Source organism: Pseudoliparis swirei, chromosome 13 (assembly GCF_029220125.1).
Source record: "Pseudoliparis swirei isolate HS2019 ecotype Mariana Trench chromosome 13, NWPU_hadal_v1, whole genome shotgun sequence".
Classification (NCBI taxonomy): Eukaryota; Metazoa; Chordata; class Actinopteri; order Perciformes; family Liparidae; genus Pseudoliparis; species Pseudoliparis swirei.
This window is the reverse complement of record NC_079400.1, coordinates 10973263-10988865: the sequence shown is the minus strand read 5'-3', so window position 1 is coordinate 10988865 and position 15603 is coordinate 10973263. Positions and strand designations below refer to the sequence as shown.

The window sequence follows — 15603 nt, the reverse complement described above, 5'->3', positions numbered from 1 at the left end:
TCAAGTGTATTTCAATAAGAAAAGAAAAGATGTGCAAGGGTGTTGGAGGAAATTTACATCTGGTATCATGTATATTTTGGTGGTAATACATTTTTACGTTTACTTTACTTTATATTTTGAAATTCTACATTTTCTAACGATATTATTGCAAGTTTTACTTTTTTAAAATTCATTCTCAAACCGAAGCACATGAGTTTGGAAATCAGGGCTTTTAGTGTATGTTTTTCTACTATTTACTCAAGCAAAATATCCGAGTACTTCTTCAAACAAACACTTTATATTTTGGGGGTTATTCTGTTATAACTATTATGGCCACCAGGGGGCGGTATGATATGAATGGGTGGCCCTCAATGCGGCGGAAGCAGTCTTCTTCCGGAAGTAGTTTAATTGCGGAAGTAGTTTACGTCAGTTGCACGAAAGTTGCAGTTCGGTTCGAACTAATTTGCGGTTCCTTAAAATGTTTGTTTTCCAGAGTATACGTTATTAGCGGACTGATAACGTAAAAGATAAAGATACCGTTTCGTACAGATTCCGCTTTTTAACGTTTGCACCGGACGCCAGCAGAATGCGCCGGAGAGGAGTGGGCGCGGGAGCTATCGCCAAAAAGAAGCTCGCAGAGGTACGTCACAGTTACAGGTGTTATTCACCTGCATGTCCGTAATAACGCCTTTAATTATGTGTGACAACAACTTCTCTTGAAGGAAGAGAGGCTTGTTTAGTTTTGTCTTATTTTATATTTCCCTATTTGTTTGGTCACACATGGTTTTGTTTAATTATGATTACAAAACACCATTTATAATTATAATGTACTTTGAAAATGCACTTATTTATGTGTTTATTTACCATATGTGTATTGTACACTTGATTGTTTTTCTATTTTAAAATGATGTTTCAAGTTATTGCACTTTTTGTGTTTTTTGTGTGTCATGCACATTTCAACAAGTCCAATTCCTTGTATGTGTAACGTACTTGGCAATAAACATGATTATTATCTTGTTTATTTATGTGATTTGTTTCATTGTGATTATATTGTATTATTGTCTAAAATATTTATTTCTAACATTGACTATCTTATCCAACCTGTGATTATTTTTCTTCTTCCTCTATATTTAGGCCAGGTATAAGGAAAGAGGAAATGTTCTTGCGGAGGACCAAATTGTCCAAGTGAGTTTTTGTCAACATCATTTTTTTATTCAGACATAAATAATCCCATGTTTATATACAGTTCCTGCTTCCAGTTACACATCTATAGCATCCATATATTTATTTTGTATGCAGACTTTTGTCTATTAATATTCCTTCCTCTTTACTTACTCACCTGTTTCACTCTTTTTGCCAGATGTCGAAGCAGTTGGAGACCTTCAAGTCCAACCTGGAGGAGTTTGCCAGCAAACACAAACAAGAAATCCGAAAGAACTCCCAGTTCAGGGTTCAGTTTCAGGAGATGTGTGCCACCATTGGCGTTGACCCACTTGCCTGTGAGAAATATTTGGAATAAAATCTGTAGGATACTTGTGTTTACATGATATGTTTCAAAGGTGACAATAACGTTCTTGATTTCATCCACAGCTGGCAAAGGGTTTTGGTCCGAGATGCTCGGCGTAGGTGATTTCTACTATGAGCTCGGCGTCCAGATTATTGAAGTGTGTCTGGCCCTGAAACACAGAAATGGAGGTTTGTGATTTCCCTGGACTCTAATTATTGCCTTTGACTGGTTGACTCAGTCAATCTGACCTGAACTCCATCTGTGATATTCTGCATCTCAACAGCGTAATATGCAATGAATCCAGTTATGAACACCTGCATGACGCAGATTCTACGATTTAATAATGGACTGTTGATGTGTTGGTTTTATTCTCAGGGCTCATTACTTTGGACGAACTCCATCAGAGAGTACTAAAGGGAAGAGGTAAATACGCGCAGGATGTGAACCAGTAAGTTGGATATTTCAAGTATCATAGAAAATTCGAGACTTGCTCAATTGTCTGCTTTAAATTGTATCGCTTATTAAAATCCCAAAAATATGTGCTTCCCAGAGATGACTTGATAAGAGCCATAAAGAAATTGAAGGTGATGGGGAACGGCTTTGGGATGATCCCTGTGGGAGGTTCTTACTTGGTCCAGTCGGTCCCAGCTGAGCTCAACATGGACCACACTGTAGTCCTGCAGCTGGCCGAGGTGAGACACAGCTCCTCGGTTGATCATCTATTTTACAATTATTATGTTTTGACCACGAATTAAAGCCGGCGACAGACATATTAACATGACAGTCTCGCGTTTGAATTCAAAAGTCGTCCCCCGAGTCACTTTTCGGTATAAATCCATAATGCCGCGTCATCGACATTCAAACCACAGCTGCTCAAGGTGAAAGAAAGAGATAAGCATTAAATGTGCATCTTGTTCTGATTTTAATACAGGTGTAATTTAATAATCATCTCATGCTGAAAGAATGAGAGTTAAACAGTAAGCCAGTGGGATAAAAACAGTTTTAAAGTCCACCACTTGGTGTCGCTGTTCCCTAACACACCGCTGTCCTCCAGGTGTCACATATTGCTGGGGCTTTGCAGCTCTATTTGTAATCTTCCCGTCATGTGGATTAAACTGTGAAATACCCAAATGGGGTGTTTGAATGCTAAAGAAGCCACGACTTCAACATGAAGGCGTGTATGAATTTGGTGGAGCCGTTGGAAGAATTCAGCCAACAACGTCTCTCGTTCTGATAGATTTTTTTCTCTGATGACAAACAAAGTACAAGCGCTCGCTGCGATTGCAATCCCAGGGGAGTCGCTATGACAACACGCAGGATGTCAGGAGAAAAACTCCCAAGCAAAGTTCAACCTTTTAATACACAGATCCTGACCTCGGATTGGTGCTGAACCGTCAATGAGAAGAATTCCTAGAATTCCATCTCCCCAGCCCTTCTCATAGGACGGTGCTGTCCAACGGTCTCAGTCCCCCTCTCTCATGTAACGATACCAATAGCATGCGTGAGTGTTTAGTGAGTGTATGAGTGTATGAGGCGCGTATCTATGCTGGTGAGCAGACATCAGAATATTTACACATATTTCAATGAATTTGATTGAAGGATTGTGGTTCAACACATGAAATGATTTCGCTAAGTATTTAATGTTATCACTTCTTATATATATATATAATATACAATATATATATATATACAGGACTGTCTCAGAAAATTAGAATATTGTGATAAAGTTCTTTATTTTCTGTAATGCAATTAAAAAAATATTAAATATTAAAAGAATAAAAGGCTTGCAATATTTCAGTTGATTTGTAATAAATCCAGAATGCATGACATTTTTGTTTTTTTAATTGCATTACAGAAAATAAAGAACTTTATCACAATATTCTAATTTTCTGAGACAGTCCTGTATATATGCTACTTAATAGCTTCCAGATTAACTTTTATTATTAAAATAAATATTCTACCTCCTTGAGCTCAAGATTTATATTTTATCTATTTTATTAATAACGTAGGTCTACAGTCATATTTACACATCAGTTTTTTCTATCTCTGGAAAGTCAGAACACGTTAAAGCAACACACACAAGGTCAAAGCAAATAACGCACACACACTCTCTCTTGGCTTCACCGTGGTTCCACTCTGTTTCACTCAGCTCCATCTTCATCTAAATGATCCAATTCTATTCAAGCGGTATTTTATTTATTTACGCATATCCTCTGAGGCCAGGAGAAAAGCTGCAATACCCAATACAGTGAACTCGAACGCTCGATGGTGGAGCGCATTGTCATGTCATGGGAAATAAAAAAGACACAGATTAAAAATTTAACCAGCAACTTTAAAGATTTTCTTTATAATAAAAAAAAGGGCGTTTTAATTTCTGTTTGTTTTCATCCAAAAAAGATAAATTGTGGCCTTTTGGTGCAAAGTGACGTTGGTTTCTTTGTTCATGTGCAGAAAAAGGGCTTTGTCACAGTGAGCGAGATCAAGGCCAGTCTGAAGTGGGAGAAGGAACGGGCGTGTCACGTCCTGGTGAGTGTCGGCTCATTTCAGATCACTGCTCTCAAACATTTAATTCAGTATTAAGTCTTCAATTTCATTCACAAAATGCTTCAATATTATCCTCTTTTCTGCAACAGGCTTTAATGTTTTTATATCCGATTGTTGGCTCACAGCAGTCGTTACGAACCTCTAAAATTAAACTAGAAGTACAATTGTTGTGACACTTTGAAAGTCACTTCTTTAATGACTCAATCATTTTGACACCGTTCATTTCCTGCTGCTTGTCTCGGTCCAGTTGTAATGTGAGTAATTGTATAATTGGCGCTCATTAAGAGCTGCAAATATGAGTCAATTAGTCTGTCAGGCAACTATTTACATTTTTTATTAATCCTTTTAGTTGTTTTGCAAGCAAATATTTATATTAATACTAGGGCTGTGAAACGATTACAATTTTTAATCAGGTTAATCACAGGTTTCTGTGGATTCATCATGATTAATCACATATATACATTTACAGGGCTCTCAAGACAGGCAAGAGCTCCGAGAAGAGTTGTTGACGGGTGGGGGGGGGGGGGGGCACACGCCGGCATCCGAGCTCTGCGGCGCGCGAGGCGGAGATCGGAGTCGTGTTAACGCGACACGTAGAGACAGAATGACATGCTGCTGGTTCGAGACGACCAACAACAGACGGATTGGAAGCTCATTCTGCGCATGCGTTAAATGCGTAAAAAAACAACTAGTTAATCCTGTAATTTAATTAACTGAGTTAACGCGTTATTTTTCACAGCACTAATTAATACTAATATAATTAATCTCTGCATTCAGCTTCTTAAATGAGGATTTGTTCAAAAACGGGAAAATTAAAGACTCACGTTGGCCTTTTTTTAATTCCAATTTTTAAAAACATTTATTCCACTAAATAATAGTAACAGAGAAGAGGAAGATAATCGCTCATCATTAGTTGCACCCGACATTTTTGTTGTACAGCTGGGAAGTACTGAAATTAAATTAATAATGATAATAAATCTCGGTCATGTCGTCACTATCATCATACTTTCTAACTTTGGTCGATATGCACGAGGAATCAATTTTAATTGCGTGCTCTTGGGGCTATAAATAGTTTTTTTCTTTAATGTAAGCTGGGCTTCATGTCTCCAGGACCACCTGCTGAAAGAGGGCCTGGCCTGGTTGGACTCTCAAGCAGCAGAAGAAGCGCAGTACTGGCTGCCCGCTCTCTTCTCCGAGTTAACCTCCCGTGACGTCACACCGGAGGAGGCCAATCAGATGACGCCTTGAGAGAAAGAAAACGGGGTGTCGGAGCCCGGTGGGCGGATCTTCCCTCCGAGATCACGTTCTGGAGAACTATGCAACGAGGACTCTGGCGTTGCACAGGGATATCGACGCAGACAGACATGGAATATTTTTTTCATTCTTTCATATATATGAAGAATAACTTCACATTCTACCACTTGTTTTTTTAATTTTTTATTCCTTCAGCAGAACCGTTTCCATACATTCACTGAAATCAACTCAGTCACAGTAGATCAGTTTCCCTTGAAGAGTGCAGTTATGCTGTAAAATAAGAATTGTGGTTAAAATGTTTAATGTGCCATGTATTATCTAAAATTCTAATATAACTTTTTCTTCTTCAAACAGATAATTCCTCGACTCTTTCATATTTAGTCTCTCGAGCTAAAGAGCTCACATGTTTTACTCTCACGTCTTTCCTATTAAGTCGTTGTGGTGATCGAGGGGTTAAGTTCAAACAACTGAGTTGTTCCAAATTGATTTACGGACGTATTTTGGGCTAATTCGACTGGCAACAATCATTTATATGAGACTGATTGGTGCAATCTTTAAATTCAGTGTAAATAATTAAATTCAGACTTTTTGAATTGTCTTTACGTTTAAGTGCTTTGATTCCATTTGTTAAATTAAAATATTTTTACTTTTAATGAAGATATTATTTGATCAAAATAAATGAGGACACTTATTGGCTGAGAAACACAAAACCACCCAAAAAAACATTTGATTTGAAAAAAGCTCAAGAGTATAAAGTAAGTTGCAGTAAAAGAGTAATAATAATAATCGGAGAGGCTCTTTTACATCGGACCCGCCCGACTCGTCTGTTTCTTTTTGTATTTTGGGCTCACAGCTCGTGGCCGTAGACGTGATCCTCGTACACGAGCTGCTCCATCTTGTCGCAGATCATCGTGCAGTACGGGCACACGCGGTGACTCTGCTCGTGCTGCTCCAGCTCGTCTCGGGTGATGCAGGGGAAGCTCTCGTTGCAGTGACGACACACCAGCAACTGGTGGGCAAAATAAAAACGGTAAACAAGTTTTAGAGGTGAGAGTTCAGCTGCTTCTGGTTCTTTCAGGTTGTGGTCAGTTTATTGGTGATATAAATAGACCTCTTTATTCATACGGGGCTGAAATAATTTGACTCACCTCTTCCTCTCCGTCTCCAGGGATATCTGCAAGGAAAGGTTCATCAGTTAATAACATTAATTCAAACAATTACTTTTTGTGAATTTAAGGGGCTTTAGCTAATTATTGTTTTTATTATCAATGAAACCAGATAGTTGTTGTTTATGAATAACTTTCACGTATACATGTCTAGTAGAAGTGCATGATTGTAGATACAATCTGGATATTTATTTTATCACGGTATATATATATACACACACATATATATACACATGATTATATATAAAAAAATATTCTTTTGTTGGGACAAAAATGGATAAAACAACATGACTATTTTAAGTAAATCGCTCAAATTAAATAACAGACACTTCATAGAGATACTTCATCACATACAAATAAAAGATTTCCTGCTGAACCACCTAGATATGTTAAAGTAATAACTTATTTTGTACAAACATTATATATATTAATTTCATCATATTGCCCAATCCTAATGTCAGTTCATGATGATTCAAGTAACCGGGACCTAATTTCTGGAAAAGCACATTTTTATTTGACATTTATTTAAACTCTATAATTGAAAACTCCTTAATCTCCGTTACACCGAGGGGACGGCAGAAGTCTCTGATATCTGAAAACTTCAGGTGAGCACATACAGTGCATCCGGAAAGTATTCAGTGCTTCATTTTTTCCACATTTTGTTGTGTTACAGCCTTATTCCAAAATGGATTAAATTCATTATTTTCCTCAACATTGTACACACAAAAACCCATAATGACAAAGTGAAAACTGTTTTTTGCTAATTTATTAAAAATAAAGAACGAAAACATAACATGTACATAAGTATTGCTCAATACTTTGTTGAAGCACCATTGGCAGCAATTACAGCCTCAAGTCTTCTTGGGTATGATGCCACAAGCGTGGCACACCTATTTCTGGGCAGTTTCTCCCATTCTTCTTTGCAGAACCTCTCAAGTTCCATCAGGTTGGATGGGGAGCGTCGGTGCACAGCCATTTTCAGATCTCTCCAGAGATGTTCAATCGGGTTCAAGTCAGGGCTCTGGCTGGGCCACTCAAGGACCTTCACAGAGTTGTCCCGAAGCCACTCCTTTGTTATCTTGGCTGTGTGCTTCGGGTCGTTGTCCTGTTGGAAGATGAACCGTCGCCCCAGTCTGAGGTCCAGAGCGCTTTGGAGCATGTTTTCATCCAGGATGTCTCTGTACATTGCTGCATTCACCTTTCCCTCAATCCTGACTAGTCTCCCAGTTCCTCCCGCTGAAAAACATCCCCACAGCATGATACTGCCACCACCATGCTTCACTGTAGGGATGGTATTGGCCAGGTGATGAGCAGTGCCTGGTTCCCTCCAGACATGACGCTTGGCATTCAGGCCAAAGAGTTCAATCTTTGTTTCATCAGACCAGAGAATTTTGTTTCTCATGGTCTGAGAGTCCTTCAGGTGCTTTTTTGCAAACTCTAGGTGGGCTGTCATGTGCTTTTTACTGAGGAGTGGCTTCCATCTGGCCACTCTACCAAACAGGCCTGATTTGTGGAGTGCTGCAGAGATGGTTGTCCTTCTGGAAGGTTCTCCTCTCTTCATAGAACAATGCTGGAGCTCTGTCAGAGTGACCATCGGGTTCCTGGTCACCTCCCTGACTAAGGCCCTTCTCCCCCGATCGCTCAGTCTGGCTGGGCGGCCAACTCTAGGAAGAGTCCTGGTGGTTCCAAACTTCTTCCATTTCCGGATGATGGAGGCCACTGTGCTCATTGGGACTTTCAATGCTGCATAAATCTTTCTGTTCCCTTCGCCAGATCTGTGCCTCGATACAATTCTGTCTCGGAGGTCTATAGATAATTCCTTGAACTTCATGGCTTGGTTTATGCTCTGATATTCAAGATTCAAGATTCAAGATGTTTTACTGTCAACTGTGATACCTTATATAGACAGGTGTGTGCCTTTCTCAATCATGTCCAATCAACTGAATTTAGCACAGGTGGACTCCAATCAAATATCTCAAGGATGATCAGTGGAAACAGGATGCACCTGAGCTACATTTTGAGTGTCATGGCAAAGGCTGTGAATACTTATGTACATGTTATGTTTTCGTTCTTTATTTTTAACACATTTGCAAAAATTTGCAAAAAACAGTTTTCACTTTGTCATTATGGGTTGTTGTGTGTAGAATGATGAGGAAAATAATGAATTTAATCCATTTTGGAATAAGGCTGTAACATAACAAAATGTGGAAAAAGTGAAGCACTGAATACTTTCCGGATGCACTGTATATAACCACGCCTACGAGTGTGAGAGGGAACTTTCCTTTTCCACTGCAAGACCAACAAACATGCTGCAAAGTAACTTTTGTGTGGCCTTATTATCTGATCTAAAAACTACATTCCCAGTCACTCACCACTGTACGTGTTGATTTCTTCAGGGGCCTCGTCCTGCTGCTGTTGTTGTTGTTGCTGTTGTTGCTGCTGTTGCTGCTGCTGCTGCCAGCTGGCGTTGGCTGGCGTGTTGGCGTCCGGCTGCAGGCGAGGCAACTCGGGCGGGAGAGACTCTTGAAAGTCGTCGAGTGCTCTGCGCAGCCTCTCCATGTCGCTCGCGAGCGTCTGGTGGAATAAACGCCAAGAAACAATAAGACGCATCTCAAAAAAAGTCACCCACCCCCTTTTCTTTCTTTATTTTTAAAGGAAGATGTTTGTGTCGCCGTACCCGGTTCTCTCTGGCCAGCGCTTCTTTCTCGCGCGTCACCATCCTGACGATTTGTTCCTTCTCCTCTATCGTGCCGTCTTTATCCGCCAGCACTTCCCGCGCCTCTGCTATTGTCTGGTTCATCTCCGCGAGCTGCATCTGGGAGAGAAAGAAGGGAAACGAGCCCGGGTCTTAAGGAACGCACATGTAAGGCATGACCTTCAGCTCCGAGGCGGCGAGATGTTTGAACCGGCTGTAGGGATTTGTTCCCATACACTCACACACTCCTGTTCCCCTCAGGTAAACCCCGTTAGCTCTGAATTTCCTGTCGAGCATCTTTTTAAAAACGCATCATTTATTTTAAACATTTTTTATCTTGTGGGTTGTAAATTTTTAATTAGTTTAAAAGTGTACAACCCACAGGAAGAGCTTCCTTTCCCCAAACTGTTCCCTTTATTCTCTAAAATACACCTGCATTGTATCCTGCAGCATCAAGAGAATAAAACCCCAATATGGCTGCCGCATGTTATCACTTAACCGAAGTCCAGGTGTCCTCAGGTGCATTTAGTTGACTTGCCTCCTGTTTGCCACTCATACGCTCTGCGTGCCCACATGTGATGGACACCTTCTCCAGCTGCTCCCCGAGATGCTGCAGCTCGTTATCCAGATACTCAACGCGTCTATTGCCGTTTCTGGCCTCCTCCCTCTCATTCGCCAGTTTCCTCTGAGCGTCCTGCAGCTGGTGGGTGAGAGTCTGACACTCCGCCTGAGGGAGACATTGTCATGTCACCGTTGGATCTTTGAATAGAACGTCAGCATTTTATTATTATCATTATTATTATGTCATTTATTCCCACCCTCAGGTCGTCCTCCGGACAGTTCTGCTGCGTCCTCTGCAGCTCTGGGTTCTCGTGCACGAGGCTCTGCGACCTCTGCAGCGCCAGCTGGAGCCTCTTCTTTTCTCTCTCGAGGCTCTGAAGGTCAACCTGACGAAAAGGTGAACACACACACATTTGACGACAGGAACAACGTTTTGACTACGGGAACAGACTTGCTCTATCACCACTTTCTTTCTGCACTAACATCCATTTATTGTCACTGTTGTTTTATATTGTACATACATGTTGCTATTCTGTTGTCTTCAAAGTCTATTTTATATTTATCCTGGTATTTGTAAATGTGTAAATTCCATGTATGTGCACACATACATGGCCAATAAAGCCGATTCTGATACTGAACCCAGCTAATCTGCCATCTGTAAGAACTCTTGTCGAAAAATAAATAAACGAATGGGTCTTCTTACAATAATTGTGTGTTTTAAAAAGCACACACAATCACTAGAGCGCCAAATGTATATATTTGTGAGACGTCTTCAGATTAAAACGATGTTGCTTTCAGTTTAGATTTGTTGATGACAAAAAGTCCTCAAAACGTCAGGAGTGAGTCGTCGTCATCATTAAAAAGAAATGTACACCTGTGATGTTAATATAGTTAATAAATTGGCATCCTTGTGATCACAAACCACTTTACTATAATAAGAAGAAAGAAATCACAGGAAAAGATGCAATAAATGCACCAAATCTGTCACTGAAATTAGTCCCCAACAAATATTCTAGTTCTCCTGTTTGGTAAACTTGTTGTTATTGAGCCTGTCTCTGTATTTAGTAAACTACATATATTAGTGAGCCGTATTTGAAGATATTCATCTCCAGCCAGAGCCCATCTGCTAATGATTATAATGCAACGGGATACTTGATGACATCACGGCTCGGACGTACCTGAAGCAGCTGGACGCCGTCTTTCATTTTGAACAGTTCCCTTTCCTGGTGTCTGAGTTTGGAATTTAACCTGAAGACACACGGGCCATAAAAGACAAAAAACAAAATAAAAACAGGAGATGTCATCGGGGGGGGGGGGGGCAGAGAAAACGTACGCAACACGTTTCTACTTAGATGGGAACGTCCGGACTCACGTGGCGACCTCCGCACTGTGAGCGTGGACCCGCCCCCTCAGCTCCTCGCGTTCCTCCTGCAGCAGGTTGATCTTCATCTCAGCTCGGTCCAACTTCTCCTGAGCGCGAGCCTGCAGAGTCGAACAACGAAGGATTGGCACTGGATTTTGTCGGCACCTTTTATGATTATTAAAACATTTTTTTTTATAGATCTCACCTCGTTTTGTCTGGACGCGGCGTCTAACCCCGAGCTTTGTTTTCTCTCCTCCTCCCCGTCGCGTTGCCGTTTCTCCATCTGCTTCGTCATCTCCACCTGCTGGTGACACCAGAGTTGCATCCACACTGACGCCGTGGCACCGATTCCACCCGCGGACTTGAAGACGAACCTTCAAGCCTTCCGTTTCCTCCACCATCTGCCGCAAGGCGCTTCTCAAGGTTTCATTCTGCTCCTTGATTTGATCCATGTCTTCGACCAGCTGACTCATCACGTGCTCCTGGAGGAATGAATCGCACCGCGTCAAATAGCAACGCTCCTATTCAACTATTTCTGTTGCGCAACATGTTTTTATCGACCTTTGAGCTGGCGGCTTGTTCCTGCTCCGCCTTTCTATCATGTTTTAAGATTTCATTTTCTGCCCTTATCTTATCCAGCTCCCTCTGCAGTTCAGCTTTCTCACGTAGACTCCCTTCGACCTGCTCCTGGTTTCAACAGAGCACATTGAGTCAATGCGCAGCTTTTATTTACTTTTGCCTCCTCATCACGTATAGAAAAATACTTGTTTATCTTTCACAAAGACCTTAAATCGGCCCACAAACAGCGAGGTAGAGCTGCTAGCATGCGTCGCGTCGGTACCTGTGTCATAATAACCATGAGCTCGTCCTCCGCGATGCTCTCCGGGCTTTGCTGCTCCGGGTTTTTAAAACAGAAAGAAGTGCTGGCTCCGCGCACCTGCCCGGCACCGTCAACGTAGCAGAACTGGTAGAAGTCAAGATCATCCTTGGGCAGGTAGTACTCTGATGGGACGAAAACAGAGCGACACGTGGATTCATTTGACTCGAGCAACGATTATTTGCATATTCTACCTGTCAATAAAATGTCTGAAAATAGTGAAACTCGCTAATTCTAATGACTAAAAACTCCTCGTTCTGTCTTAATATCCCTTGTCAACAATGCCCCCCATCAGTTTACAATCATATGAGAAAGAGAAAAGAAGTAAATTATTTTTTGTAAACTGAAAAGATGAACTGATTATTACAATTTTTGCTGATTTATTTTCTGCCATTTAAATTATATATATATATATATATACACTACCGTTCAAAAGTTTGGGATCACCCAGACAATTTCGTGTCTTCCATGAAAAATCACACTTTTATTTATCAAATGAATATAAAATATAGTCAAGACATTGACAAGCTTAGAAATAATGATTAATATTTGAAGTATTAATTTTGTTCTACAAACTTCAAGCTCAAAGGAAGGCCAGTTGTATAGCTTATATCACCAGCATAACTGTTTTCAGCTGTGCTAACATAATTGCACGGGTTTTCTAATCAGACATTAGTCTTCTAAGGCGATTAGCAAACACAATGTACCATTAGAACACTGGAGTGATAGTTGATGGAAATGGGCCTCTATACACCTATGGAGATATTTCATTAGAAACCAGACGTTTCCACCTAGAATAGTCATTTACCACATTAACAATGTAGAGAGGGTATTTCTGATTAATGTTATCTTTATTGAAAAAACAGTGCTTTTCTTTGAAAAAGTCATTTCTAAGTGATCCCAAACTTTTGAACGGTAGTGTATATATAAATACATTTTGAATAAAAACTATTTCAACAACCCTACTCTTTAAAATAATTATTGGCTTAATTTTAAACTACACCTTTATTGTAAATACTCAAAAACTGGCTACATTTGAAATAAGTGCTCCTTTGAGGCTGCTGTAAAATAAAAAAAATATTACTAGCACTTCACAATCTGAACGTCCCGAGACAGAGGCAAGACTCACAGGATTAAAAAAGCAGTTAATTTAAAAGTTATATAAAATTATATTCACTTTGACTTTTGACTTTTTTCTTGTGAAATGATAGATACTTTTACTTCTTCAGGGCTCTCGAAAACAAACACATTGGCATGAAGCAATCAGCTATAAAGTCAAAGTCCTCACTGAGGACATAAACTAATATGACGCATCACAAAGTAAACAATACTTTATTTTTAGAAGTCACACGCAGAGATCATCAGATCTCTCTCTCAGAAATCTAGACCAAACCTCATGACTCACATTCTTTGTGAGAATTAAACTGTCCGAGAGGTAAAAAACATTTGTGGTTCACGCAGAGACTTTAAACCTGTGATGGCGGATCACAAGTTCACTTCTCATGAGAGGATCAGATCATGGATCAAAACTAATTTAACAAATCATGAAGTAAAAGTGAAACTTCTTCTTACGTTTAAAAACAGCCTGCCTGGTGGCGGACTCCTGGCGGAGCACATCCAGACAGGGCTCCACCCACACGAAGGTGTAGTAGTCCTTTGTTGTGCTCCACCCCACCTGTTCAAGAAAAGTTAAGACAAAACTCAAGGTGCAAATTCTGTGACGCAACACACAGGTATGTGAAAGCAATGGATGCCTTTTCCACCAATGTGATCCAGAAAAACATCCTGTATGTCATGATAAGAATGTTTTTAGAAACTAAGTCATTATTTTGAGATACTAAAGATACTAAGTCATTATTTTAAGATTCTAGAGATACCGAGTCATTATTTTGAGACACTAGGTTATTATGTTTTAGATACTAGAGATACCAAGTCGTTATTTTTTAGATACAATGTCATTATTTTGAGATACTAAAGATACTAAGTCATTATTTTTAGATAATAGAGATACTAAGTCATTATTTTCAGATACTAGAGATACTAAGTCCTTGTTTTTTTACTAGGTCCTTATTTTTAAGATACTAAAGTCATTATTTTTTAGATACTAGAGATACCAAGTCGTTATTTTTTAGATACAATGTCATTATTTTGAGATACTAAGTCATTATTTTTAGATAATAGAGATACTAAGTCATTATTTTGAGATACTAGAGATACTAAGTCCTTGTTTTTTTACTAGGTCCTTATTTTTAAGATGCTAAAGTCATTATTTTGAGATGCTAGAGATACTAAGTCACTATTTCAAGAAACTAACTTAGTATTTTTGAGATAGGCTACTAAGTCCTTATTTTTTTAGTAAGTCCTTATTTTAAGATACTAAAGTCATTATTTTCAGTTAGTACAATTATGTCGAGAGACTAGAGATCTAGAAATGTCGTTATTTTGAGATGAGTAGTTATTTTGAGAGACGTAAATATGATGAGTTATTATACAGAGAAAGTTTCTCATGGTGTCCTCACCTTAAACATGCCCACCCAGTCCCGGGGGCTCGGCTGGAAAGCGGCGGTGTAGCTGCAGGTGACCGGGGTGAAAGGCGGGTAGGAGTGAGGTGGGTCGGTGAACAACACCTGGGAGAAGATGCGTGCTGCGGGCACAGGCGCCTCTTTGTGGCTCTCCATGCTGCAACAGGTAAATACGTAAACACGGAAGATGAAACGGAGTGTGACGTCACGGCATGTGACAGCAAGCAGCTCCAGTGTTTCTGTATTAGCTTTCGTCTTCATGTTGTTGTAGCGCACATATAATATCTCATAATTAAATGAAAAACACATTTTTTTCCAGCGCTAAAAATGGCGACACAAAGTTAAAACGACTCCCCTCTCCTTGGAGATGACTTTTAGTCGGTTATATAAACATTTAAACGGTCAAGTTTAATGGGCCTTTTACAAATTAAAATAGAGAAACCGAAAGTAAGCTGGCCGAATAGTGCTCACCCGAGACTTTATATAATGTTAATGTCTCATAGTAAACGTTGTTTTCGCCCCAGGAAGTGGCAACACACCGACATTTGCGAAGAAAAGTTCGGATAAAGACGTTAAACTTACATGTTAGTCGTCACTTGTCAGCGCGCGGGCATCGACCGCCAGCTCCGCTTGTCAGAAGGTGCTGCGTTCAGGGGCTCCTCGGACATTTATACAGCCGCAAACAACGTAAAGTAGTTCGGTGCTTTTACGTTCAACCCGATCTTCTTGGATTTGCCAAAGTAAGTATATATACCATTGCATTTAAACTATTTAATGGGTTTTTAAGTAAAGGCTTTATTGGTTCCTTACTGTAAATGTATAATACATATACTGGTATACATTTTATATCACACCTTAATGATCTTTTATTTTCCAATTTAAATATGTGATCTCTTTCACACTTTGTACTACTTCAGCACAACAATTTATTATCTTATATTTGGACAGCAAAATGATGTACTCAAAGACTATTTTTAAAGTGAGTTGTTCACATACCCAGAAAATACAACCTCTGATAATAATGCTGTCATACAGCAGGTGTTTCTTTATCACACAAAATACCTGTTGGGAGAAGGCTGTGGCCATGAAGGTGTAACATGCTGACAAATATCAGACCACAGAGAGCAGAGCTATG

At 39.8% G+C, this 15603-nt stretch overlaps 2 protein-coding genes across 4 annotated transcripts; one reads left to right on the top strand and one right to left on the bottom strand.

Moving 5' to 3' along the window:
- Positions 1 to 394: 394 nt before the first annotated feature.
- On the top strand, positions 395 to 5882 carry snf8 (SNF8 subunit of ESCRT-II). Its single transcript, XM_056429669.1, has 8 exons — positions 395 to 619; positions 1114 to 1164; positions 1340 to 1478; positions 1570 to 1674; positions 1862 to 1934; positions 2037 to 2178; positions 3938 to 4012; positions 5141 to 5882. The coding sequence occupies exons 1-8, from the start codon at positions 566 to 568 to the stop codon at positions 5276 to 5278; spliced, it is 777 nt and encodes a 258-aa protein (XP_056285644.1). The 5' UTR covers positions 395 to 565; the 3' UTR covers positions 5279 to 5882.
- Positions 5452 to 15157, bottom strand: calcoco2 (calcium binding and coiled-coil domain 2). Of its 3 annotated transcripts, none has more exons than XM_056429666.1 (15): positions 15051 to 15157; positions 14466 to 14625; positions 13519 to 13621; positions 11911 to 12071; positions 11631 to 11756; positions 11444 to 11551; positions 11275 to 11373; positions 11079 to 11188; positions 10885 to 10954; positions 9964 to 10092; positions 9684 to 9872; positions 9128 to 9265; positions 8823 to 9024; positions 6433 to 6458; positions 5452 to 6293 (listed from the first exon to the last, which is right to left on the bottom strand). In XM_056429666.1, exons 2-15 carry the CDS (start codon positions 14622 to 14624, stop codon positions 6132 to 6134), a joined length of 1782 nt encoding a protein of 593 aa, XP_056285641.1. In that variant the 5' UTR covers position 14625; positions 15051 to 15157; the 3' UTR covers positions 5452 to 6131. The 3 variants fall into 3 exon arrangements, with proteins under 3 accessions (XP_056285641.1, XP_056285642.1, XP_056285643.1); XM_056429667.1 differs by having other exon boundaries at positions 11275 to 11370; XM_056429668.1 differs by lacking the exon at positions 11631 to 11756.
- Positions 15158 to 15603: the final 446 nt, after the last annotated feature.

Bases quoted from the DNA above. Each gene is read 5' to 3' on its own strand.
- snf8 (XM_056429669.1), top strand. From the start codon at position 566: ATGCGCCGGAGAGGAGTGGGCGCGGGAGCTATCGCCAAAAAGAAGCTC. The intron at 1,165-1,339 runs GTGAGTTTTTGT...TCTTTTTGCCAG, and splicing joins CGGAGGACCAAATTGTCCAA to ATGTCGAAGCAGTTGGAGAC. The intron at 4,013-5,140 runs GTGAGTGTCGGC...TCATGTCTCCAG, and splicing joins AACGGGCGTGTCACGTCCTG to GACCACCTGCTGAAAGAGGG.
- calcoco2 (XM_056429666.1), bottom strand. From the start codon at position 14,624: ATGGAGAGCCACAAAGAGGCGCCTGTGCCCGCAGCACGCATCTTCTCC. The intron at 10,955-11,078 runs GTGAGTCCGGAC...GTGTGTCTTCAG, and splicing joins CACAGTGCGGAGGTCGCCAC to GTTAAATTCCAAACTCAGAC. The intron at 6,294-6,432 runs GTGAGTCAAATT...TTTGCCCACCAG, and splicing joins CTGGAGACGGAGAGGAAGAG to TTGCTGGTGTGTCGTCACTG.